Below are 25,764 nucleotides of genomic sequence, written 5' to 3'. Positions count from 1 at the left end.
TGAATCATATTTCAAGGCTGAAAAACTGTTTTTCGTATTCATTAACAAAGTAAGTGATGCAAGATCCGGTATTGACTTTTTGAAATATCTGCATCTAACTGTAAAAGTAATGGTTTGGACAGAACAAATCTCGCAATGATCTATTACTTTCCGAAGTTTTAAAATATGTTACTTCTCCGAGAATTATTTATTGTGATTGATTTGGAGCTTTCTGTTGATTTTATTTTTGGAAGTTTGACCGTCCACAATAAAAAAAAATAAAAAATAATGAAGAATTTCATATTTATTTGAAGGTAGTTGACAATGTTTCTTGGTGCATTTCATTAGTTCGGACTTCCATTGTCTACTGCTGCATTAGTGTCGATGTCGAAATGAGGTAGGATTTTTGTAACTTGATCTTTGTAGGGTTGTTGCAGGAGTTTAACCATCTTTTTGTAGACAGTGTTCTTTTTCGGGGTCAACAATTGTAGCTTTGTCGACGTTGGCTATAATGAAAGACCAACTGAAATTTCTTTTCAATCCAAGAGACATCTTTAAGATTTGTTCTCCAAAAGTATCAATTATGGTTCCGTTAGTTGCATCCAAAAGCTTTTTGGATGATTGTATGCGCAATGAATTCTTATTTTTTGGTACAACTGAAACATCAAAACCACTATCAATGAGAAAATCAACTTTTGTAAGAGGATCGTGAATGAAAAGATGACTATTTTCCTGGTCAAAAACGTTGGTCGTCATCAACGACTGGTCTGCTCATTTTCCGAATCACTTCTGCCTTCATAAGTACAAGGGGCAACACATTTTCTAGCTTTTTCATTGAATTTGAGATGGTAATGACAGAATGATTTTCGTGGGCTCGAAAGAGATCGAGTTTTTGATCTATAGTTTGAGCTAGACCAATCTCGTATCCTAGACCTCGATTTTGAAACATATTTCTCATCCAATTTATCTATTTACTGATCGATTTTGTCTTCTAAAAATTTTGATGAAGTTAAAGATTGAATAGTACAAGTTTCTGTATTTCTCGTACTTCTCATCATCCCGTCGGCCATGCTTATCAATTCATCATCCGTTAACTTTGTATGAAAATCTCTTGGTACTTGTTCAACGGAATTTGGCAACTTCTTCAACCATGCAAGATTTATGAAACTTTTTGTCATTTGATCAGAAGCTAAATCAGTCACCGATGTATGATTCTTCGCACTCACAAGAATTTTATATTTGTGTATAAAAAGCTCTTATGTTTGAAAGTGACAATGTTTCATGATTAATTTTACTATTTTGGACTAATATGATTTTATTATGATTCTAAATCTATGAACGACCAAATAAAATTACAATGAAGATCTGAAATATCAATTATACTGAGCAATAAAACGTTAATTGAAAATGAAACAAAAAAAAATAATCGAGATAACAAATGAAAATGACCACAAGAAAAATAAATAAAAATAATAAAAAATAAAAATACGCAAAAAATTTAAATTGAGAAATTAATAAAGATTTCAAACAAAGTTACTTCACGATGTTTCGATTGTTAGTAACCACAATCGTCTTTACCCGTCTGCCTGACTCACTATAATACTCCTCCAACCTCTCGCCAACCGACCATCTTTTCAAGCAGATATCAGACTTATGTTAGTTAGGGAAGCTATAGACTATGCTCTAGAGTGTAGAAGACCCCTCTCGATAAAGAAGGCCCCCGACACTCTGTTGAATAAGGCCCTCATTTCCCCCGTTAACAGATGAACAATTTCTTTCATCCATCTCACCCCAGCCAGGTAGGGGTACACCGTGAAGGGCAGTACTGATGTCTGAAGGAATTCATGCCGCCATCCCATGATCAGTTATGACCCGTTTGTTCGTCTGACAAACACAAGTTGAAAAGGTTAGGGCTTCAACCTGACCAAAACCAAAATGTTTGTCGGATATTATACTTTATAGATTCATAAAAAGTACCTTTGTACTTGAGAACGCTCAAGTCGTTATCTCACACACAGAAATAAAAAAACTGGCCTGCTTGTTAACCCTTGATTATCATCCACCTTGGTACGTGGTACCCATTCTTGGAATAACGCAATCGAGAAACATGGAGTGTCAAGGGCTGTTGCGCGTAATATTTCTGAGGCCTTTGACCGTGGCATGAGAGTTTGCTGGCCAAACTTCGATGCTATGGCTTTTCGGATCACTTTTGGCTCTCCAGCTTCTTGAAAGAATGTTCCTTGCAAGTGGCCGTCGATGAATATTTATCGATCACTTTCACCGTCAACACTGGTGTTCCCCAGTATTATCTCCAGCTACCTTTTATTGTATTATACGACTTAGTGGAAAAAACGAAGAATCCAATATATTGCTTTGTTGACGACACCACACTTGTCCCGTCATTCTATTTGGATTCTAGCTCATCGTCTGCGGATGCACATATACACTGACAGCAGGAGGTTGCATATCTTGATGAGGATGTAGAGGTGATTTCGAATTGGGGTGAAGGAAACCAGGTTCAATCCAATGCCCCGATAATCCAAGCATCGGTTTTCTCCAAAAAAGATAAATGTCTCCATACCAGACATTTCCGCTTGGTAAAATGGTCACCAATATGTCGTAGCACAATCATGTCTCTGGAATTGCAAAGGCTTCTTCTCAAAAGCTTGGAACACTGATCCGAACCAGAAAACTGTACAAACCTCAGTAACTTTTGATGCATATCATACCTTCTTTGGAGATTGTTCACATGTATGGAATACCCTGAAGCTGCTGGATTCTATCCAGAAAAGAGCCATTCGCCTGATTGGAGACACGAACATCACTTGCAACCCTGATAGTTTGGAATATTGAAGAAAGGTTCGAGATTTGTCTTTTTTTTATAGATACTTTCACGGTAGGTGTTCAAGTAACTTGACACATTTGATTCCAGGAAGAGCGATACATATCAAAAATACGCGACGGACTGTGACTGCTCATCAATCAATCGATATACTTTAATGTCCAAGAAAAGATATTCTTGTTGACAAAGCTTTTTATATTCTAAAGTCAGTACATTATTAAATTTGACAAATATACCACGTATCACAAGTCGACAAATACAAAAAATTTTCACAACACAAAAAGTGAGCATCATCGTAAAAAAATATTTACATAGCTTTTAGTCTAAACTGAATATATGTATAATTAAATTTTTAAATAGTACATAAAATGAGTTGACGAAGGCAAAATTTTATCGCAATACAAGAAAGTGAGCATCATCGTAAAACTCCTGTAGAGTATATTTGAGCAAAATTATTTTTTTGACTGTTTTTCGAAAATTATGATGTATGGAGATTTCTCTCAAACAGGGTGGCAAATTGTTATATATCTTTTTACTATCATACATTATTGCTTTTTTCGTTAATTCTAAGTGGGGGATGGGGAGAGGTAAGTTTTTTCTCGTTATTTGACGACTATTATGGCTTATTTGAGTGCCCTCAGTATCGGAGACGTTGGACTTGTGCTTATGCTCCAAACATAGAGTTTCAAGTATAAAAATTGAAGTTAAAGTCAAAATTCTGTGTTTTATGTATAACGGTTTACAATGATCGGTGCATTTAGCTCTGGACATGAATCTAATTGCTCGTTTCTGCAGGACGAAAACAGAATCGAACAATTGCTTGCTGCAATAACCCCAAAATGCAATGCCATATTGCAGGTGTGATTCGATTAGAGAAAAATATGTCGCCTTACTCATTGGCAGACCTAGTTCCTCAGACACAACTCTCACTGAAAAGAAGCTCGATGCCAGTTTCCTTTTGAGACTTTGGAGGTGGATATGAAATTTTAGGTTACTATCAATTCCAATGCCAAGTACAAAGTTTTTTTCAATGGTTGTAGTGTCAAATATTAGAGGTTCATGAATGTATTTGAATTGAGGTTCAACTCAGTACACCTCGAAGTTCATTGTTTGAGAACTATTTCGTTTGGAGTACTGCGTTGAAATGGAATAAACTTCCTGAGAAAGATTTTCCAAATGGATTTAATCTCCAGCGATTCAAATCCAATGGGAATGACTACCTTTGCACAGGCACCGCTCTTAGAGCGCTTTAAGGATTTTTAGGATTTTTCATGTAGTGCTTGTGTTTTATTAAAAAAATAAATTAGCGGCATGCCCCGAGTTATTCATTAGTAATTCCAATACACTTCACTATGAATACAGCAGAGTATTTGAAGAGCACTTGAAGATACTTTGAATGACTATACTTTAATAGCTCAATAACATTTCATAAAAAGTTGTTTTCGCTTTCCAGATAAATGCTCAACAGTACTATTCGGAGTTCCAACATGGAGTCTGGAAACTGCTCAATAATGTCGAAAACATAAACAGTCTTGATCCACAGACATTCAGACAAATAAGGTACTATTCAGTGATTGGTCCTTCCGCTCTGCCTCCAGAAGAGTTAGACAGGGTGAGTATTTATTAATTTCCTTGTCAATTCAATCATATTTTTGTATCTCAATATCATAAAATCAGTATATACGTATGATTCACATGAAAGTTCATGAGGTCATCTTTTGAAATTATGTAATATCATGATTTTTGCATTTCACATAAATCTATTGTCCCCCATTAAAAAAAACACAAATCCAATAATTTTTTCTCTGCTGACGACAGCATACTTGTTTTTTTTTCATTTGGATGCCAGGATATCGACTAATACCATTGTATATCTTTGGCGAAGAAAAAACATTTCATATTCAAAGAACTGGAAAATAATTTGACTTGAGGTCACTTGACTTGACTTGAGGTCACTTGACCAAACAGAATTCCATTCTACAAAAACCCAGGCATCATTTTTTCCTAAGAAGGTGGAAGTGGCAAAGTAAGGATCACTATTGCACCGCGTCGGATAATTGATTGGGTATCAATTTGGATACCAATATATCTTGGCTCCATCCAGTTACTGGAATAATTGAGTCAGTTCTTCAGAAACTTAGACTGTTGAATTCTCACCAGGAAATAAGTCATCTACCTTATTGGAAATTGAAACATCACCTAAAACATCGAAAGAAGCTTGGGAACCATTCTATACAGCCTGCTTGATTCTACCAAAACGATATGTCAGAAATATGGAGCAAAATACATCGATTTGAGTTCAATTTGAATCGCTACTTTTGCACAGATTGTTTTATAGATTTTATTATAGAACTTATGCATCTCCATGAAATCAATGATTATATTGTGGTTATTATCGTCAATAACATTTTTTTAAATCCTTATACATTAATAAATACTTTTGAATATCATCAATAATTTCACTGATGACATTTTGAACTATAACTTCACCTTTACATCTGATTAGGCTAGGGCTAGAGTCTTCACAAAAACTGGTTGTCTTCGAAAATGACGCATTCTAGAGCAATTTAACAAGTTATTTCCTTTATTTTTTCATGAATACAGTGCAGACTATAATTGTATGTTCTTCGAATGTTATAATTGAGAATGTGAAAAAACTATGTCCAGAAGCTTGAGGGTGGTGCTATTCATTTCCAACCTGAACAAGTTCAGATCCATTTCAGTATCCAGCCCAACACCAAGATCAAAATAAAAGATGACACTTCACAAACACAGGTATCGCACAGTGCACAGTATTCTATCCAATAAGTCAGATATTATAGCAAATCAAAATATCTGAGGGTTGCTTAGGTTGGTTGAAGTTGGAATTAAATAATTAGTCCAGTGTGTACCAATCATTACTACCGATGAAGCGAAACTGGCTGTATCTATGCTAGGTTGGTAAACAGAACTGCAACTACGATTCTTTAAGGCGAGGCGATTAGGTTCAGAGTCACCAGGGGTTGTCCTCAAGGTGGGGTACTACCTTCCTTTCTGTGGTTGCTCGTGATGGATAGTCTGCTTGATGCCCTCGACAGAAGAAAAGTAGATTTTCAAGCTTATGCAGATATCCTTGTCTTCTTGGCAATGTCCAAGTCGGAAAGGGTATCTTGTAATATCCCCCAAAGCACGATGGACGTTGTTCACAGTTGGTGCCTGAGGGAGCAGATATCTGTCAATCCCAGTACAGCTGTGATAATCCCCTTCACGAGAAGCAGAAACTTAGACGATTTAAGGCCACTTTGCCTCAATGGTGAGGTCATTCCATTTGGAACGAAGGTGAAATATCTTGGTATTGTACTCGATGAAAAACCCATCTGGAATGCTCACTTGGAAAAAAATGTACACAAAGCTACTGTCCCTATGTACATGTCGAAGGATTTATGATAAAACTTGGGATTTAGGTCCCAGACACATCCATTGGATTTATGTGATGATTGTCAGACCAATGATCACTTATGGTACAATTGCTTGGCGGCCAAAGGCTTTACAGAAAACGGCCGGGGTGAAGCTTTCTGGATTCACACAGGATTCTTGTTCTCAGGCACCAATCGCGAGGAAATTCGAACTTCCATCTCTTTCTCACCTACATTCTAACGCTGGATCGTTCAATGATCATAATGAGTTATCCTTCACACAAGTATATTGTTCTATTGCAGGGCAACAGCCACACAAGTATATTGTTCTGTTGCAGGGCAACAGCAATCATTGTTTTTAGAGTATATTTTGCCGAAACTTAAGCTGTTATTTTTTTGAAAACTCACCTCTGACTTCATTGTTCCTTATGATTTCAGTATAACAGACTCATCAACGACATGTTAGCCATCTATAATACTGCCTCCATTTGCGCTCACAATGATCCATTCCGGTGTGGATTAAGGCTGCAACCCGACATTACTAAAATCATGGCTAAGAGTAGGAACTGGGATGAGCTCCAGCATGTTTGGACTGAATGGAGAAGAAATTCTGGTCAGAAGATAAAAGACAGCTTTGAACAAATGGTTAAGATTTCCAACCATGCAGCAAAACTGAACAGTAAGTATATTGCTATCATGTTGAATTTTCTAGATAGTATTTGAAAAAAATGCGAAAAGAGCTATTAATAATGATCAAGATCATTGGAAGCACAGTTATTCTGGATGAAAATTTCGAACACATTGGTAACACTGTGTTTCAGGAAATTGTATCGTAACCGAAATTTTGGCTTCTACACACTGTATTTGTAGGTAAGTAGCTAAGTTCTCAATGACGATATTTATTTTTTAGACTTCACAGACACTGCTGAGTACTGGAGTTTCCCGTTTGAATCTCCATCTCTAACTGTTGACCTTGAGGACGCCTGGGAAGAAGTGAAGCCCTTATACGAGCTTCTTCTCACCTACGTTCGTCGTCGCTTGAGAGAATTTTACGGAGCGGGAAGAATCAGTAGAATGGCCCCGTTGCCAGCTCATGTTTTGGGGAATATGTGGGGCCAGTCTTGGAGCAACATCTTTGATATTACCCAACCTTATCCTGGCCAGACATTTCTGGACGTTACGCCGGAGATGATAAAACAGGTATATCTCACTTTCTTCAGCCGAAGTGGAATTTTTTAATCTTAGGAAAGGGTTAGTTATATCACTATTTTCATCTGGTACGAAAACTGAGTTGTTAGCTCAAGAAATAACTAATTCAAATTCATTGTTTTAACTTGCAAAAGGTTTCATCAGTGGAGACCCATATTCTTCCTGTATAAGGGAGGTTGAATTTTCTTTCAAGTCCTTAGATGACCCCTTCTTGAGGGAAGATATCTATTCTCACTTATTCATGAGCTTGGCCATGAAAATAGTTAAGTCCAACAATACATTTGTGGTGTGCCCTGGTGAAATAAAAAACATGTTAATGTCTATAAGTTTTATTTTCATATGGAACAGCTCACAAAGAAATTTGGTTTGTTGCATGATATTGAGATCTGAAACCGTTTGTTCGTTACTTAATCAGAACCACAAACCTTCCGAAGTAAAATCTGGTTTGATAAAGCATCAATCAGGTCAAAGCTCAGGTTTGACTTGAGGATTGTTAATTGTATCTCAAAGCAACAGTAACCAATGAAGTATAAATTAAACAAAATATCTGTTCTTTTCAAAGCTGTCGCCCCCATACGAACGACAACTCTCAGAAGTTGAGAAACTTCTGCGAGATAAGGACTAACGGAGTCTTACCTTTTAACGTGTGATTCCTAACACGTTACTTTGAACTTCGAAAAATCATAAACGTGTAACTCCTTTGGATAAGGTCATTTATCAGAATAGCTTAAGAAGTTGTTCTGTGGCTAAACTATCTTTGACTCGTTCTCGATCTGACGAAGGATTTACTCTCAATTGTTTCATATTGGAACTAGTCTGTCTACTGCTGTCTATTTTCCCATAATGAATTCAGATTTCCTGAACGAGGTTAGTATGTTGACATTTTCTCAAACGTTCTAAAAAATTCTAAAGAGATCTTTCAAAATTCTCATTTTCTTCAGTATACGAATTCGAGAGTATACAATTATTGTCAGTTTCCTGAGTTTTTCATTTATGAAACTAATTTTCTGTTCCTTCAACACTTCAAACATTTTATTTCATATTTTAGGGATTCACCCCAGTTGATGCATTCAGGTTGGCGGAAGACTTTTTTGTATCCCTGAACATGAGCGTGCTACCTCTCGATTTTTGGCAAGGATCTGTCCTTCAAGAGCCCCTGGATAGAATCGTATTATGCCAGCCGTCTGCTTGGGATTTTTGTAATAGGAGGGATTTCAGGTAAAAAGAGAATTTCAAATACAAACAATGAACACTATTATCCACTTCTGTCACCTTATAGTTAATTAAATGAACTTGCTTCCGGGATTTTCACATTCAAATTAATAAATGAACGATTTTATTTCAGTCTGTACAGTAAATACACTCACCCTTTAGTCATTTGCAGCCGGTAAATCGAACATTACAATACCTGACACCGTAATGTGTTGCTCTAGCAAGACTTTTTTTTAAAAGCAATAATGTTTTAGTTTCGACTATTGACCAGTTGTCACTCATAATACATAAGTCATAGCTAACTAGAAATACGGTGCGCCCTGGTGTCAAATTTTATAGGACACTAGCGACCCGCCTCGGTGGGCCATCTAAACGCGTGCGATGGCTGCTAATCATGAAGTGTTAAAGGGCGAAGCGCGACCTTCGACGCGCTATTTATAGGCACGCACCGCTAGCATCTGGGCCGGTACCGCTGCCACCGCTATGTCGAAAATATTAATTTAAATTACTTACTGTAAAGGGCCATATTGATCTATATTGAATGCAGGATATATAAGGATAAGGATTATTGCTGTATTGCTTAAATTCACTCGTAAATAAGTCATCATTTCTCGAGGATGAAAAATGGTTATTGTGGATTATCTCTGAGAGATAGATACCATCGGCGACTTTTTTGTAGACCTTTTGATGGTGTTCTACGAAAGCGTTGAAGGGCCACACAAAAATATTTTTTTCGATTTGTATAATTCTGACTTTCATCTCAGAATTCTGACTTGTAAGTCAGAATTCTGACTTGTATCTGAGAATTCTGACTTGCAAGTCAAAATTCTGACTTGTATCTCAGAATTCTGACTTGCAAGTCAGAATTCTGACTTGTATTTCAGAATTCTGACTTGTATCTCAGAATTCTAACTTGTAAGTGACTTGTGTGCGCCAGTCTTCACTTACCTACACAGTAGTTTAATGGAGTGAGATCGTCAGAACACAACTATTCCCCTGGCTAATACTACGAAAGGCGTGGGATTGTATCCGATTGGTGTCAGTGCAGAAGAAATGCCTGCATATGTTTTTGGCGATACCCCAATTGTATCTCCATTTATATCGAAAGAAGCGATTCAAACAATGAGAAAAATTTCATAATCTTCATATTTTGATAGATGCAAAAAACTGCCTTATAATACTGAATGTATCATTATTATTCCCTGAGATACAAGTCCGAATCCTGACTTGTATCTCAGAATTCTGACTTTGTAGTCGACTAGCTTTATACCTGTATCGTTGTCCGAGTTGATCTGTTATTCAACAGATAAAACGTTCTACCATAGTGTTTATTGTAGTATTTTGAATCAGTATTTATTACAGTATGTTGTTCTGGGTAGGATGCCAATCATCACTCTCAAAAAAATAATTTGTTCTGTATTTGAGTTTGAAAGTGTAGGTATAAATTAATATTTTTCATTTATACTGTAAACCATTGAATATCTTATTAACAAATGTACTTTTCGATTATTGATTTCTTAGTGATGCCGACCTAGAACGCGATATTTTTTGAAAATGAACCAATAAAACAACAATGGAAAATCCTCAAAACATTACGAGGGGGACATGCTGAATAGCCAGTTGAATTTTCATTTACAAGGTGATCAATGGAAAAGTTAACTGTATTCAATTTTTATCTAAGCTATCTCCTAATTTGAAAAAAATAATACAACGTTCTTTATGTTTGTCCAACACCTCAGTCAAATCTAAGTCATAATAGTCCTATTTATCGACTTTGTCGGATTGCCAGTGAATATCTTGTTACAGCAGATTTATTTTTGACGCAATCTCGATATCCAAAAAAGATATAAATGATTATATATACAGTGCAAGTCTCTAACATGGAACAAATTCACTAAATCAAAGGTGTTGTTTCTTTCGGAAATATGCTCGGACAGGTCGGTTAGTATTTTAAACTGCCCTTATTTTAATGCAACAAAAATTATACAGTGTGTCCCCAATATGAGATATAACGTCATCGATATTTTTTTTTTAAATGACAACCCTTTTTTCTAATGACTTCAACAAGTTGCACATGCCTGCCAAATTCCATTATTTTACTCCTTGTCCTTTGAAAGATATTTAACAAACATTATCTAATTCAAAAAATGAATTCAAAATCAATAGTCTTTCGTTAACAAGTGTTCAAAATGTCCATTTACTAACTGACAATACCCTAAACGTAACTGAAATTCGTTTTGAACATTTCTGATTACTTCGCCAGAAATTAGCCAACACTCCTGTCTTATTCCTTCTTTTAAATCCTCAATATTTGCCGGTTTGGTTTTAAAAACTTTGCTCTTCAAGTAACCCCATAAGAAAAAGTCCAAAGGTGTTGAATCCGGAGACCTAGGTGGCCATTCATAAGGTCCTCTTCTGCCAATCCATCTGCCTGGATATACATCAAAATGAGGAGGCGCGCCGTCCTGTTGAAACCAGATGTTTCTATTTGGCACGTCAGCTTCTATAGGACAAAGGAACAAAATAGCCAAATTCGGAACTAGGTCCATCTGCAAGAATTCTAAATATCTTGCTCCAGTAAGATTTTCTTGGAAGAAAATCGGTCCTATAACTCGATCACCAACGATCCCTGCCCAAACATTGACTTTTTCTGGATGTTGAGTGTGGCCTTCGCTCATACAGTGTGGGTTTTTGTCTGCCCAATAACGACAATTTCGACGATTTACCACACCATTCAACAAAAACGTTGATTCGTCAGAAAATATAAGTTTTCTTTATGTACAACATTCCTGTCTACTAAATCCATCATTTTTTCGCAAAACTGAAGTCTTCTATCTGGATCAGTAAGTTCCTGGACGATTGTTATTTTATATGGATGACATTTTGCAGCTACAAGAACTCTTGCCACTGAAGACTTGCTAATTTCGAGTTCCCGAGCTATCTGCCTAGTGAGGACATGGGGATTTTCTTCGACATAGAGGAGAACATTTATTTTGATCTCTTCACGGAGCGCACTCCGACGATGTTCATTTGTTTTTCTTAAATGCCCATTTTTCCAGAATTCTGAGATACAAGTCAGAATTCTGAGATACAAGTCAGAATTCTGAGATACAAGTCAGAATTCTGACTTGCAAGTCAGAATTCTGAGATACAAGTCAGAATTCTGACTTGCAACTCAGAATTCTGAGATACAAGTCAGAATTCTGAGATACAAGTCAGAATTCTGAGATACAAGTCAGAATTCTGAGATACAAGTCAGAATTCTGACTTGCAAGTCAGAATTCTGAGATTCAAGTCAGAATTCCGACTTGCAACTCAGAATTCTGAGATGAAAGTCAGAATTATACAAATTGAAAAAAATATTTTTGTGTGGCCCTTCGACGCTTTCGTAGTGTTCAATACTGTAGTAAATTTTTTATCTATCTCGTAGGGTTCAGCCAGCGATTGCAATGTAAGCGCAAAAAATGTGTTTATTTACGGCATCACATTAGAAACCTCTTATCTTATATCTTACCTTATATCAGTGTTTCTGTGCTAAGTTATACATGTTATTTACATATAAAACACCTTCCTCTTGAATCACTTCATCTATACATAAGGACAGACAGTAGTAAGCGACTTTGTTATATTGTGTCGCAACTTCTAAAGCTTGTCGCCCAGTTGTCCGTCCCATCACAGCACGGCGCTGTCCGGGCGACTGGTAGTAGCATCGCCCACTTGTCCAACTACAACCAGCATACTGAAGGTGCTGTTTATACGATTTCAACGGAATTTCAGTTGACATCGAGCAGTGACAGAAACATGTCTATCACTAGCAGTTTTGACGAAGAAGTCGTCATTATAGTGGCTGCAATATTGAATGTAGAAGAAAATAGTCATCAAAAAGAAGGATGTGAGTCCATCCCAATAATCAAAAGAAGGCAAATCTGGGAGAGTTTCATCATCTTTTCAACGACCTGATAGAAGACGAGGAGAAATGTTTCCAGTATTTCCGAATGACTCCAGGCAAATTTTCAGAACTTCTGGTTATCCTAGAGCCTGCCTCAACAAGCAACTCAATTTTTCCTCCTCCATTTTTATAGGTACCATCTGACACCGTGCTGTCAACTGATGGAATAGCAAAACAGAGAGACAGAAACTTCCCGGGCACGTTTGAACAAGTTTATGCTGGCAAGCGCTAGCCGGCGACGCGCTCACTTGGCCAGTCCGTCACAGCATGTATCGTTATTTGCCGGACAGGATCGGAGAGCTGGAATCCTTTCGGCGGCGGACGCTCTTGGCTGTACCGTGATGGGTTAGAAAGCGGTTGTCCATTCATTTTCATTGTTTCAATCCTATACGTATTTTGAAGGGACGGGACGGGCCGTGCTGTACTGTGCCGGACAAGTGGGCGACAAACTTAAACATTTATTCTGTGAATGGTGGCGTAATTCAACAGTACAACAACCAATTACATGTGCTTATCCCTGATTATTTAAAACAAAAAGCCAAATTTCACATCATTTTGTCATTTGCTATATGCATGAACTATTACATACTACACACTACACAATGTTAAATTTTGGCCTGAAGCTTGACAAATTGAAGCCCTGTTTCATTCAATTACGTTATTTAATAATGTTCCAATTATTATTTTCAGGATAAAAATGTGTACCAACGTGAATATGAAGGATCTAATTACAGCCCACCACGAGTTAGCACATATTCATTACTTCATGCAGTACAAAAATGAACCTAAGGTGTTCAGAGATGGTGCCAATCCAGGTAATACTGAAAACTCAAAAAAATTATGTTGTTTTCAAAATTGTTTTTGATTTGCTTCTGGAACTGAAGTTGTATGTAGACTTTAAACTTGTATATATCATCCCTTCAAAATATTGAGAGTATTTCTCTCTCTATCTCTATGAACAGAGAGTAGAAATATTTCATATTCCCTGTTTCACCATCACTGTCGTCATTTAAATCAATAACGAATTTATTTCCACCATTAATATCGAAGTTTCCAATCTCCATATAGTCTTTTTCAACTAAAATTACTCTTTTAATCCTTTTCTGCCAGTCTTCTTTGGTAATATTAGATACTCTTTCTTTAATTATCCCTATTACCTTCTCATCAAATTTTGGAAAATCATTTTTACGCCTGATGCTTCTCAGCAATACTCTCAAGGGCATAAACTTTTTCAAATGTTTTTTTTGTAATAGTTCAAGTAGTCGCGAATGATAGGAAGCGTTGTCAAGAACTATTACAATTACATTATTCGCATCCAAATTTGGGATCAATGTGTTTTCAAACCACTCCTCGAAGGATTAGCTTCCATGTTCTTATGATAGTCAACATTGCAGTTCTTAAGATTTTTCCATATTATTTCAAAGAATTCGGAACCCTTCCTTTGTTCTTGTCTATATTTAGTTATTTGTTCAAAGTATTTGTTAGGCAATTTCACTATTCTTCAACTTTCCATAACTGCTTGACGTTTGTTTATTATTTTAAATTCAAATCCTAGTTTCTTTATCCAATTCTGAAGAGTTTTGTCACAGCAGCTCACGTTATGGTCGGAAGTATTCAATTTCTTCCTTAAGATTTCAGTTGTAGAAATTCAAAACTGACAATGATGGAAAAAACAGGAAGTGGAAGTGAAAATATTTCAATTATCCCCTCGACCAAGTTAGATTATCTGGCCTGAGAATAAAGTAAATTCACCTCATCATACTTGCTCAAAGGTGAACATCCACCTGTGCGTTATCATATACCGTTATTCTTTGGGAATATACTTCTTAGTTGTCTGAAGTACAATAATGTCAGAACCCAGTTGAACTTAGGGAAGCAATTGTAAGTAATCCAACGACTGCTTTTGTTACCTAAAAGTACTGAAACTTATGTAATCGGTATATCCAAACGAATATAATCAAAAATTGAGAGAATGAAAAAAATCAGCAGTAAGAGCACGTTCAACTAGTTTCCTACATAACACGTACTTGAAATGTCCATGTTCACAGAGCAAGCGTGTCACATTTCCCAAGAATCAATATAAACTAATTGCTATAATGGTATAAGATATTTTGGATTCGAATGGAACCACGAGTATAGTAAATGCATTTAGCCGTGTCAAGTAAGTCGAATAACTCTGGTGCTGGCCATGCAGTCTTATATCAAGGCACGATAGATTTTAACAATGAAATCCTATCGTTGAAAAATACAAGTTTTGTCATTAACGTACTCTGTTTACATATTTGAACCTTATGTCTTTGATATCTGTACTATCAAACACATCGTCTTGTAGAAATTTCTCGTTATTCAGGTAATGAAATTAATACAACTTGAGAATTGATATTTTGTTCTCATATTGATGCATTCAACTGAAAATATTTCAGAAAATAATCTCTACGAATACTACTCGAGCTTAAAATTTTCTCAGATTAATAGACATTTTTCTAAAACTCAAACTTTGATGTTTTTTGGCAATGGGTACTAATCGAGCAAATAACAATAGATCATTTTGCTGGAGTCTCTCGGTATTGCTAAATAACGCAGTTTCCGATACAACTTTGAGTTCTTGTGGTGATACTTTCGATTATAATGATATTATGAGAGATATGAAAGTATGAAACGCAACTTAAACACCGATTTCAAAAATTGCATTAGTTAATAATATCCACAGATAAATTAAATGTGGATTATTATCATCCCATTGTTTTTTACACAAAACAAATATATAGTTATTATTTATTAATTATTGTATTTCGTTTCATTGTTGTTGTCTATGTGGAGCAAGAATGATCTTCCAACTAATTATAGACCATGAGTTGCTTTATTATCAATCACATTGGATATTATGGATAATGCTTAGCTGAAATAAAATATTCGCCTTTTTGGTGGCTCAAACATCTTCAGTAGTCAACAACATAGGAGAAATTTCGAGAGTTTATTCCTTGTTTTTCGATGTGAAGTGTTAAAATGACTACAAATGACATCATTTCTGCTATCCTATATGTTAAAAATATTTATTACACAAAATATCGTTGGAATTTTGCATCGAAAAATATTAGAATTGATGAAGTGAGATATAAGGAAAATTGAAGAATAATATCAAATGAGACCCAAAATATTTGTAGAAGACAGTTTTGGTTTTATAGCTCTTGGCTCTTTTCGGTAAATGTGGCACAGTTTGAAGTTCTAGTAAGATGCTAACTTCAGAATAGAAATATTAATTGGTTAAACATTTTTTCTCTATTCCATTCCATAAATTGAAAAATTTAGTTCAAAATTTCTAGATTAGGAGTCACACGACTTCCGAATGAAAATTTTTACTGCTTTGTAAGGTTATAAAAATAAATCGAGTCGAATATTGTATTTCTATGTCACAATCATTTTCTATTTACATTTGGGTATCAGTTAATTGAAATATGAATGACCGAGTAACGCTTTTATTGAATCCAGTTTGATTTATCATGAATTCATTTGATAAAATTGTTATTGAATTGATACATACTTAATAAATGGATTTCTATATTTTTCCAATTATTTATTCGATATTTTTCTGATATTTTCTCCCACTGTCAAACTTAAACTCACATATTTTTTTTCTCGGAATCACGATTATCTCGTTTATATTAAACACCATCGTGAACTTACGTTAGCCAAAGTTCCCAGGAAAAAAAAACAGTGAATTACTCAGATTGATATGGCGTCCGCTTGCAAAAAGTGTAACAAAACAGTCAACGATCGATCGCCTGGCATACAGTGTCTTTTTTGTAAGAAGTACTTTCATGCCAAATGTTTGGGTATGAGTAAAGAACAATATTCCACATTCGCCGATATACAAGGTCCCGTCTATAGGAGCGAGGACTGTCGAACTCCAATCCTAACACCCCCCAAGGAAATGGATTGTGAGAATTGTCGGGAGCTAATTACAGCAATTAGAGATCTCAAGTCAGTGGTCAAGGCACTTCAGGAAGATCTGAAGAAGCTTAAAGAAAATAGAGATACCTATAATATGGATGCCATTTTGAATGAAATAAATGATAGGCAGCGACGAGAGAAAAACATAATAATGTATAATGTTCAGCAGCAACACAATGAATCAGTCACCAACAAAGGAGAAGGAGATAAAAAGAAGGTATCTGAAATTATTCAAGCGTTAGCCCCTTCTGTCGATATCCAGCGCATCAAAGTAGTAAGAATCGGAAAGAATAAGAATAACTCACCGACACCAATTAAAATCGAACTACCTTCGAAAGATGACGTCATGACTATTCTGAAATCCAAACACAAACTCAAATCAATGAGTTTTGGTGTTCATATAAGTACCGATAGAATTCAACTACAACGAGAACAATTCAAGAAAGTATTGGAGAAATTGAAGGAACGGGAAGAAGGTGGGGAAGAAGGTATCTTAATCGAATACATAAATGGAAATCCTACTATAGGCACTCGATCAAAAAACCACTAATACATAAAATTAAAATTGCTCACGTAAATATCCGATCATGTGGCGCTATCTCAGCGACTGGGGTGCATACTTAACAATTATTTTTTGAATGTTGCCGGTAATACGCCCGTAAATGCGGAACTATTACCATTCTATAATAATAACCTTCTGGGAAGTAACTTGAAATTCTCATTTACTGAAATAACTAGTGATCATGTCTGGGATGCTCTGAAGTCTCTGAAATCGCAGGCATTGGGCTTAGATAATATTAGTCTGAAAATTATAACAATTGTGTTTGTTGCCTTTCTGCATAATGAATCAAACGGACATTTAATGGGTTGACTCAACGAAAAATCTCGGATTGATTATCGATCAAAACTTGAACTTCAATGACCATGTCCAAAATATATTTAAAATAGCGTTCTTCAAACTGAAATCACTTCAAAAATTTAAACATCAACTATCAACCGAAATGAAACTCAAACTAGTCAAATCCCTCATCTATCCACATATAAAATACTGCGCTTCAGTGTATTATAATTTTCTACCGAAATATAATCGACAAAAGTTGCAACGCATTCAAAATTCTTGTATGCGTTTTGTTTGCTGTGTACCTTATAGAGAGCACATTACTCCTTTTCTGATAGGATTGAGAGAATTAAATATAAAGTGTAGAATGGAATATCTGATCACAATATTTCTTTTTAAACGCATCAAAAACAAAATACCCCTGTATTTATTAGAGCTTATAGTACGTCGTTCTAATATCCGTAGCATCAATACCAGGTTCAATAATTTCAACATTCCAAACCATGTCACATCTAAATACGAAGGATGCATTTTCTATCTGGTACCGTTATTTTTGAACAGGATAATTCCTCTCCCGAATTCATCTTTATATGAAGTGAAACATCATTTGAATGACAGCCTTCTGCATCTGTGCGGCTAAGATTTCTGCCTTAGTGCGGCAAGCCGGTATGATTTTGTGATTCGAGAGTAGAGAAGACATCATTCCACCAAGGACTCCAATAATCAGAACGACCATCTTGACAGAGTGATCTGGATAGAGTCTGCGGAGTTCGAAGAGAAAATCTCGATATTTTATCCGTTTTTCCTCCTCTTTTCTGACGATATTCGTCTCGCCAGGAGCTGAAAACTCCACGACAAATATCGTTTTGGTCTGGTGGTCGAGAAGGACTACATCAGGCTTATTAGCTTGTATGAGCCTGAGGGTGGGGAACGAATAGTTCCAATAAATTCGGCACTTCTCGTTCCCCACAACGGATTCAATATCCCCGGAGCGTAGGGCAACACCGGTGTCTCGTCAATACCGTAAGAGTGCTATTATTATTTTTTTTTTCACCGTAGTGTGCGCTGGTCAGGCCCTATCCCCCGAAGTCCCGATACATTCGGGAGGGCGCGCCAGCATAATCAACCAATGACCACTCCCCACACCGTGGGGTAAGTCATCATTGGGTCCGAGAATCATGTGCCCTGAGCAAACGCAGTCTGCCAAGAATGACAGCCTTCTGCATCTGTGCGGCTAAGATTTCTGCCTTAGTGCGGCAAGCCGGTATGATTTTGAGATTCGAGAGTAGAGAAGACATCATTCCACCAAGGACTCCAATAATCAGAACGACCATCTTGACAGAGTGATCTGGATAGAGTCTGCGGAGTTCGAAGAGAAAATCTCGATATTTTATCCGTTTTTCCTCCTCTTTTCTGACGATATTCGTCTCGCCAGGAGCTGAAAACTCCACGACAAATATCGTTTTGGTCTGGTGGTCGAGAAGGACTACATCAGGCTTATTAGCTTGTATGAGCCTGAGGGTGGGGAACGAATAGTTCCAATAAATTCGGCACTTCTCGTTCCCCACAACGGATTCAATATCCCCCGGAGCGTAGGGCAACACCGGTGTCTCGTCAATACCGTAGAGTGCCGTAGATGGTAATATAGCACTCTTAGGGCTGCGTTATGTCGATGTATATAGGCCGAGACCGCATATGCTGGACATGCTGATAGCAAGTGCATTAGGGTCACGGGCGCCTCGAGGCAGGCCCTGCACCTTGTGTCAGGAACCTCTATACCCATCACGCGACTGCGGAAGACTAAGGTGTTGAAGACACCATCCTGGCAAGCCATGATGAACCCCTCAGTTTCCGACTTCAGCCCACTCGACCTGAGAAAAGCGAACGCTTTTCATCGGCTTATCCCTGTGTCTCCGCAGAAGTAAGTTGATCTCTGCGGCTTTTATCTGAGCTTTTTGCTGAACGGGTTCCAACTCGGTGACAGAGTTGTAGTCACCTCGTTCAGAGTCGAATACTATACCGAGTTCATCAGCTGCTTGAGCAGCTGCCCTAAGGAGAAATGCTCCAATTCCTGCTCTCTCATGGTCACGGACCATGCAGAGAAGGGGATCCGAACTCCTGACGACTTTACAGGCTGTATCCAGTACCATTCTGTCATGTAGACACTCCAAACTCAAAAGTCCACGACCTCCCTGTTGTCGGGGGAAGTACAACCGTGGAACGGACGATTTGGGATGCAAACTCCTATAGAGATGCATCATTTTTCGGGTCCACGACAAATATCGTTTTGGTCTGGTCGAATAGTTCCAATAAATTCGACACTTCTCGTTCCCCACAACGGATTCAATATCCGTTGTGGGGAATATTATTATTATTATTATTATTATTATTACTAATATTATCATTATATTACACTGGAAAAAATAATATATCAAATAAATGTGGAAAGATGAATGGAAAGCTGAAGTCCATTCGTTTCATTTTCAAATATTCAATTATACTACAACTTTTTTATTTCTTAATATTTTTCAGCATTCCATGAAGCCATTGGTGAAGCAATAGCTCTCTCTGTCGGCACTCCAAAACATCTACAAGCGTTGGGACTAGTTCAAGCCTCTATCGACCGCCCATCAGTAGATATAAATTTCTTGTATTCCATGGCCCTTGATAAGGTTGTTTTTCTGCCGTTCGCCTACGTAATGGACAAGTGGAGATACGATGTGTTCAAAGGAAACATCGTCAAGGAGGAGTACAATTGTCATTGGTGGTTGCTGAGGTAACTAACCATATTCAGATATTGAAGAATTAATGTTAGTTTCCTGAGATCGAGTTATTCGAGTTGAAAGAGCATTGAAGCATCTTCCAAAACTAGGATATACATTGTCAGAGTAGACATTCAATCATTCCATTTTATTTATTCAAAATTGGGGTACAACGGATTAAAGACAATGGTAATATGTTCTCTATATCAGCCTGAATATCATATTCTGTACGTTAACAAGGTTTCCAGTATATCTTGTTATACTTTTTGATCAATTGTTAATGGTAACTTCGGAGTGTATGAATCTAATGAATCTGTTCGGTAACCTCTTCAAACTATATAGCTTCATATACATTATGCAAGAGGGTTTCAAATAATGTTGACACAAATATGATGAGAGGACTGGTCATGAGGGAATGTCCACAGGGAGGGGTCTCATCACTCTTTCTTCGGAACATAGTTCTGGATACCCTGATTAATCACCTCAACAATAATGGATTCTACACAATTGCATATGCAGATGACAAAGTTACCTTGCAGACCGGCAAATTTGTGAACACACTGTGCGATAGAGCGCAGGATGGGCTCAAATTAATAGAAACATGTTGTAAGGAACACTCACTGTCGATCAATTCTAAGAAGATTGAGATGGTCCTTTTCACCAGGAAAAAAAGTTTATGGGGCTTTAAACCTCCCGAAAGCAAACTAATTTCCTTTGAAGAGGTGAAATACCCTAGCAGGAAGCTAACATGGAACTCTCACCTACAGAGTAGGGCAAAAAGAGCATATGTTACTTATGAGCAATATCGGAGGACAGTGGGACGCACATGGGGTCTTTCACTCCTTATAGTCACCTGGATATACACCTATGTTAACGTATGAAGCCATTGCATGAGGACCGAAAGTTCTACAAGCAATGGCCATCCAAAAATTATATTAAATACAGCAATTGGCTTGTTTAAACATCACATGAACCATGAGAAAAAGACCAACCGCGGCAATGGAATTAATTACTGGTCTGACCCCTCTGGACATGTACGTTGATGAGATTGCGTTATTGGCCATGTTATGATTGCGCACGGCTGGTGTAAACCTCGAAGTAGGAATGGGTCAATTGAGGCTAAGCCTATGGCGAGATTCGCTTACTGCGTAACCTCTGCTGCAGGCAGACAGTGATGCAATGGAATCGCTATAAAATACAAATGAATCAGAACACAAAGTCAGATGCTACAAATGCAATACGCATACATACAGACGGCTCGAAAACCAAAGAAGGGTCAGGGTGTGGTGTTTACTCCAGATCATCAAGCCTAAGGATTGAGTGGGTAATGGGAGAAAATATCAGCGTGGTTCGAACAGAACTGGCTGGTATCTCAATCGCCACAAAAGAAATAATCAGGAAAGAAATTTCTGGCAGAAACATAACAATCTGCACTGATAGTAGACAAGCTATATTAGCCTTGAACAGACAACATGTTACCTCAGGGCTAGTACTAGAGTGCTACCAAGATTTAGCCAAATCCTCGGTAGATGATAACATTATCCTGAGGTGGGGTAGAAGGCAAGACAGGAGTGGAGGTAATCGCATTGCTAACGCTTTAGTCAAAGAAGCGGCTGCACTAAAAATTTTAGGGCCCAGTGACACCTACGGCCTGATGACTTAGACAATTGCAGAACTAGCCAAACGTCACAACCATGCTCAATCCCTAAAGAGAAGTGATGGAATCAAAAAATGCAGTCTTGCCAAGGGCGACCCTGGGAATCTCTCGTCGAAGAAATATCTGACAATGACCAGGAAAAACCTACGCTCAACAGTAGGATTTCTGACTGGAAAGAACAGGATGGACGATGACCTAGGAGGACAACTCCTAGCGAGGATGTACAATGGGTCACATGTGGCCTAAGTGGGCCTACACTCATCCTACGTTCTCTACAGATACAGATGTTTTCTGTAAATGAATGTGTTAGGTGGGCTGAGAAGATAGAAGGCTAACACATAGATGACACTACTAGTATTGGATCCGTTTGATTTTTAGTTAAGCCTAACTTTTAATAGACACGTGTACAAATTTTACAGATGTCGAATTGAGTTGAGCAACCAAGATTTGTTCTTACTTTCATCTTTGATGAATTGTTGAAATTTTTTGTCGGGTAGTTATATTGGTTGATTGGTTCGATGCTAATTTTCGAAATGTCATAATTTCAAGTGAAAGAACGATTATATGATAGCAGAATCCAAAGGCGCTATATTGCCTTCGATATGACAGGTGTTACTAATGGGATATACTCATTTGTTCATCATGGATTTGAGAAAACTGAATTTTGTTTGATATACTTTCATCCTAATTTAATTTAATTTTTCAGTGAGAAGTACCAAGGAATCAAACCTCCAGTATTGAGGTCTGAGATTGATTTCGATCCTGGTGCTAAATATCACATTCCTGCCAATATTCCGTACCTCCGGTGAGTGGTAATCTTAAGTTTCAGAAACCATGATTAAATGACTTACATGTACATCTGAAATATTACATGTTCAATTCATTTTTAAATTATATTCATAGTAGGAAAGTTGTGATATGACTCTGAAATTTGAAACAATGTATCGACGAGGGATACAAAAGACGGGGATCCATGTTAGAAAAGATTGAAAATCATTTAGAGTAAGCGAATATTGAGATACACAAGGCCAATAAAAAATTTGGAAACAAACGTAAGCAAAATCAGCATTTTTTTTCGATCAACAGACTCGTTCAGAATAGATCACTAATATTCTCTGTAGAAATATCACAGTAGATAGTTACACATTTTCATCGTGAAATTGATTTTCATGAAAGTTCTCGAGATTTGATGAAATGAAGTTATTGAAAAATTTCTATACTGCTAATAATAGTGAAGAAATATTTTGTCAATTTACATATAAAACTATACTTATTTCTGAATTCCATTGTCTAATATGATATAATATGATTTGAAATCTCTAAAAGAACAAATAAAATTGATAATTAAAAATGAATAGCTGAAAATAACAATTATATCGAGCAAAAAACCCTGAAATGAAATCACATAGTCTATATTACATCACAAGTACATGAATGAAGTAAATTGTGAAGTGGTAATGATTATTTTCAATTAGGGTGTTAATAAGGACCAAGACGGTACCTTGTGGCACAACATATGTAATATTAGCTTCGGTACTGATATATATATATATATATATATATATATATATATATATATATATATATATATATATATATATATATAAAGAAAGAAAGTTTATTTCAAGCAATTCAAAAAAAGATCTATGAGTTTTCCCCGAAAAATTTATTGTTTTTTGAATACTCCACATTGAAACTTTCATCTTTAACCTTCAACAAATGAGAAACATCTTTCTTCATCAAGCTATCACGCCGTTTTCATCTGGTCTACGTACATGCACAACATTCTTTTCCTTTTTTATGTGCTATAATACTGTAAATTATTTTTCCGTTGAAATACTTGATTTTTGAGTTATTAGTGTATAGCCGCCTGGAAACATAAGTTTATTGATTGGAAAATTGACAGTTCACTCGCAAATAAGTGGAAAAGGGTACCCGTCATAATTTATCGGCTACAATTATTTCAGCCTATATTTCAGCAGTGAGGTTTGAGTAAAAAGGGCACAGGACAAAAAATTTTTGTGACAAAAACATCTCGTAACATGAGGTTTTAACGGTGCTGGTAAGCATATCTTCTGGATCTGGCATTATCTTACAAGAACCTGATACTCAGACAATGAAATATGAAACAATAACGTTGCCAGTTACATATGAATTTCACCAAATAATGCTGAGAAGATATTCAAATGATTGTTTTCTTCAAACCGATAAAATCTTGAAAAAACTAAAGACTAGAGTCAACAAAGCTAAATTTAACAGCGACGAAAAGCCTCTTCCCAACAGCGATAAAACTGAGAGCGATGAAACTGACAATTTAATCTGTCTGTTTTAAAATCTGTTTTACCGTTAACCAACTGTTAAACCAGCTGATCTGTTGAACAAATGAAATACACTCTACATATTTTTTTTAATAACGTTTCAGGAACCAGTATTCTCTTTCTCGGATCAGTAAAGCAACTTCAAAATTTGAATTTGAAATCAATCAACTGTTTTTTTGAAATCCCAAATAACAAATAGACTGAAGTTCATATACCGAGAAATTCTTACTTGAAGTTCAATCTCATTCTTTCAAATTTGGAGTTTCAGGTTGGTTGACGTCACAAGTCTGTGTCTTGCGCGCCAAGTCGTTATTTGCCGTAATCAATTCATATTTTTAGGTTGAATCGTACTTGGGAAAGTTCAAAAACTACTGTTTGAAAAGCGTGTTATCATATTCGGAATAAAAAGTAGTAATGAACTACTTGTGACAGAATTATTACAAAATCCACCTACATTGAAATGGTCTACATTGAAAATTCTTTCAGATTACGTGAGAAATCAAACATCATTTCTCCAAAGAATATTTTCACAGAAACAGCAGAATTATACACGACTTACAGTTTTCCAATATTCGATAACTCAGAATTGAAACGTACACAAAAACAGGTATGATGACAATACTGTTCAACATTAGATTACCTACCTAGTGTTGCCAAGCTAGTGGCGGATACAATTAACGGAATATTCAGGAAGCCCCTGAATGTATGAGTGCACACTAGGAAATATATTTGGCAACATGTTTGCTGAACTACTCTATAGAGCCTTTTGACGTCACTGAATTCGAACAAATGATTTTAGCGCGTGCGGTTATCTTATTGAATTCCTATCGTTTCGTATCACCGGGCATTCAGATCTGTGATAAAAAATACTGAAGTGAATCAAAGAAATCATGGAAAATATGAAATATGACAACTCTCAATAAAAAACTTATCAGAAAAATTAGAAAAAAGTAAAATAATCGTAACAGAAATCATAGTTATATGATATCAATATAAATATCAATAACGATAGGGACATTTTTAATGACAAATACTCGTATATTTAGAATATTGATGTTTTTTGGGTTTCCTAACCTTCCTCAATCTGGAGAATGAATAAATATAGATAAATTGGGTATTGAGCAGATTTTTTTTGATCCATATTCATTGTGGATTGTGGATGATTGGGTACCCAAAAGGAGTCAAGGAACATACATTCTTTGAACTGTTTGATAAGTTATCGTTCATTTAAAACCATCACAACTCAATAAGGTGCAAAATAATTAAAATTCAGAAAAGTTTTTGTGAAATTCGATAGTTTTCCTATATTCCAAATTGAAAATAGATTTTATGACCATGTTCAGCGGTCTTTTCATTGGTTCATGTAGTTTTTATGTTTAAACCATAATATTTTCAGAGCTTGTAGAGCCCTACACATTTTAGAAAAATAAAAAATGACAAGGTGGAAGAACTATCAATATATGAAGATTTGTTTTTGATAAATATGAATGATGATTGAAACCAGAGTCTTTTTTTATGAATAATGATCATAATTTGAAAATTTTTTCCTATTGTTGTTATTTATTTTCAATTTTCCTCTTCATCATGTAAAATGGAAATCAGAAATTTTTAATATTGGATTCCGCCACTTTGTCATGATAATAATACCTTTT

At 36.3% G+C, this 25,764-nt stretch overlaps 1 protein-coding gene across 1 annotated transcript in view; it reads left to right on the top strand.

The window, feature by feature from the left end:
* Nucleotides 1-25,764, top strand: part of Ance-3 (angiotensin-converting enzyme Ance-3) — a 162,866-nt gene that overhangs the window by 29,837 nt on the left and 107,265 nt on the right. The window contains exons 2-8 of the mRNA XM_074182997.1: nt 4,275-4,433; nt 6,655-6,895; nt 7,127-7,416; nt 8,474-8,643; nt 13,277-13,401; nt 19,908-20,151; nt 22,501-22,599. Of these exons, the coding sequence (XP_074039098.1) occupies nt 4,275-4,433; nt 6,655-6,895; nt 7,127-7,416; nt 8,474-8,643; nt 13,277-13,401; nt 19,908-20,151; nt 22,501-22,599 (1,328 nt within the window). The remainder of the gene's footprint in view (nt 1-4,274; nt 4,434-6,654; nt 6,896-7,126; nt 7,417-8,473; nt 8,644-13,276; nt 13,402-19,907; nt 20,152-22,500; nt 22,600-25,764) is intronic.

This window comes from Leptinotarsa decemlineata, unplaced genomic scaffold (assembly GCF_025532065.1).
Source record: "Leptinotarsa decemlineata unplaced genomic scaffold, Ldec_3_MD MMD2_tig00026330_RagTag_RagTag, whole genome shotgun sequence".
Taxonomy (NCBI): Eukaryota; Metazoa; Arthropoda; class Insecta; order Coleoptera; family Chrysomelidae; genus Leptinotarsa; species Leptinotarsa decemlineata.
Note: the sequence above shows the minus strand (reverse complement) of the source record. Positions and strands in the feature narration are given on the sequence as shown.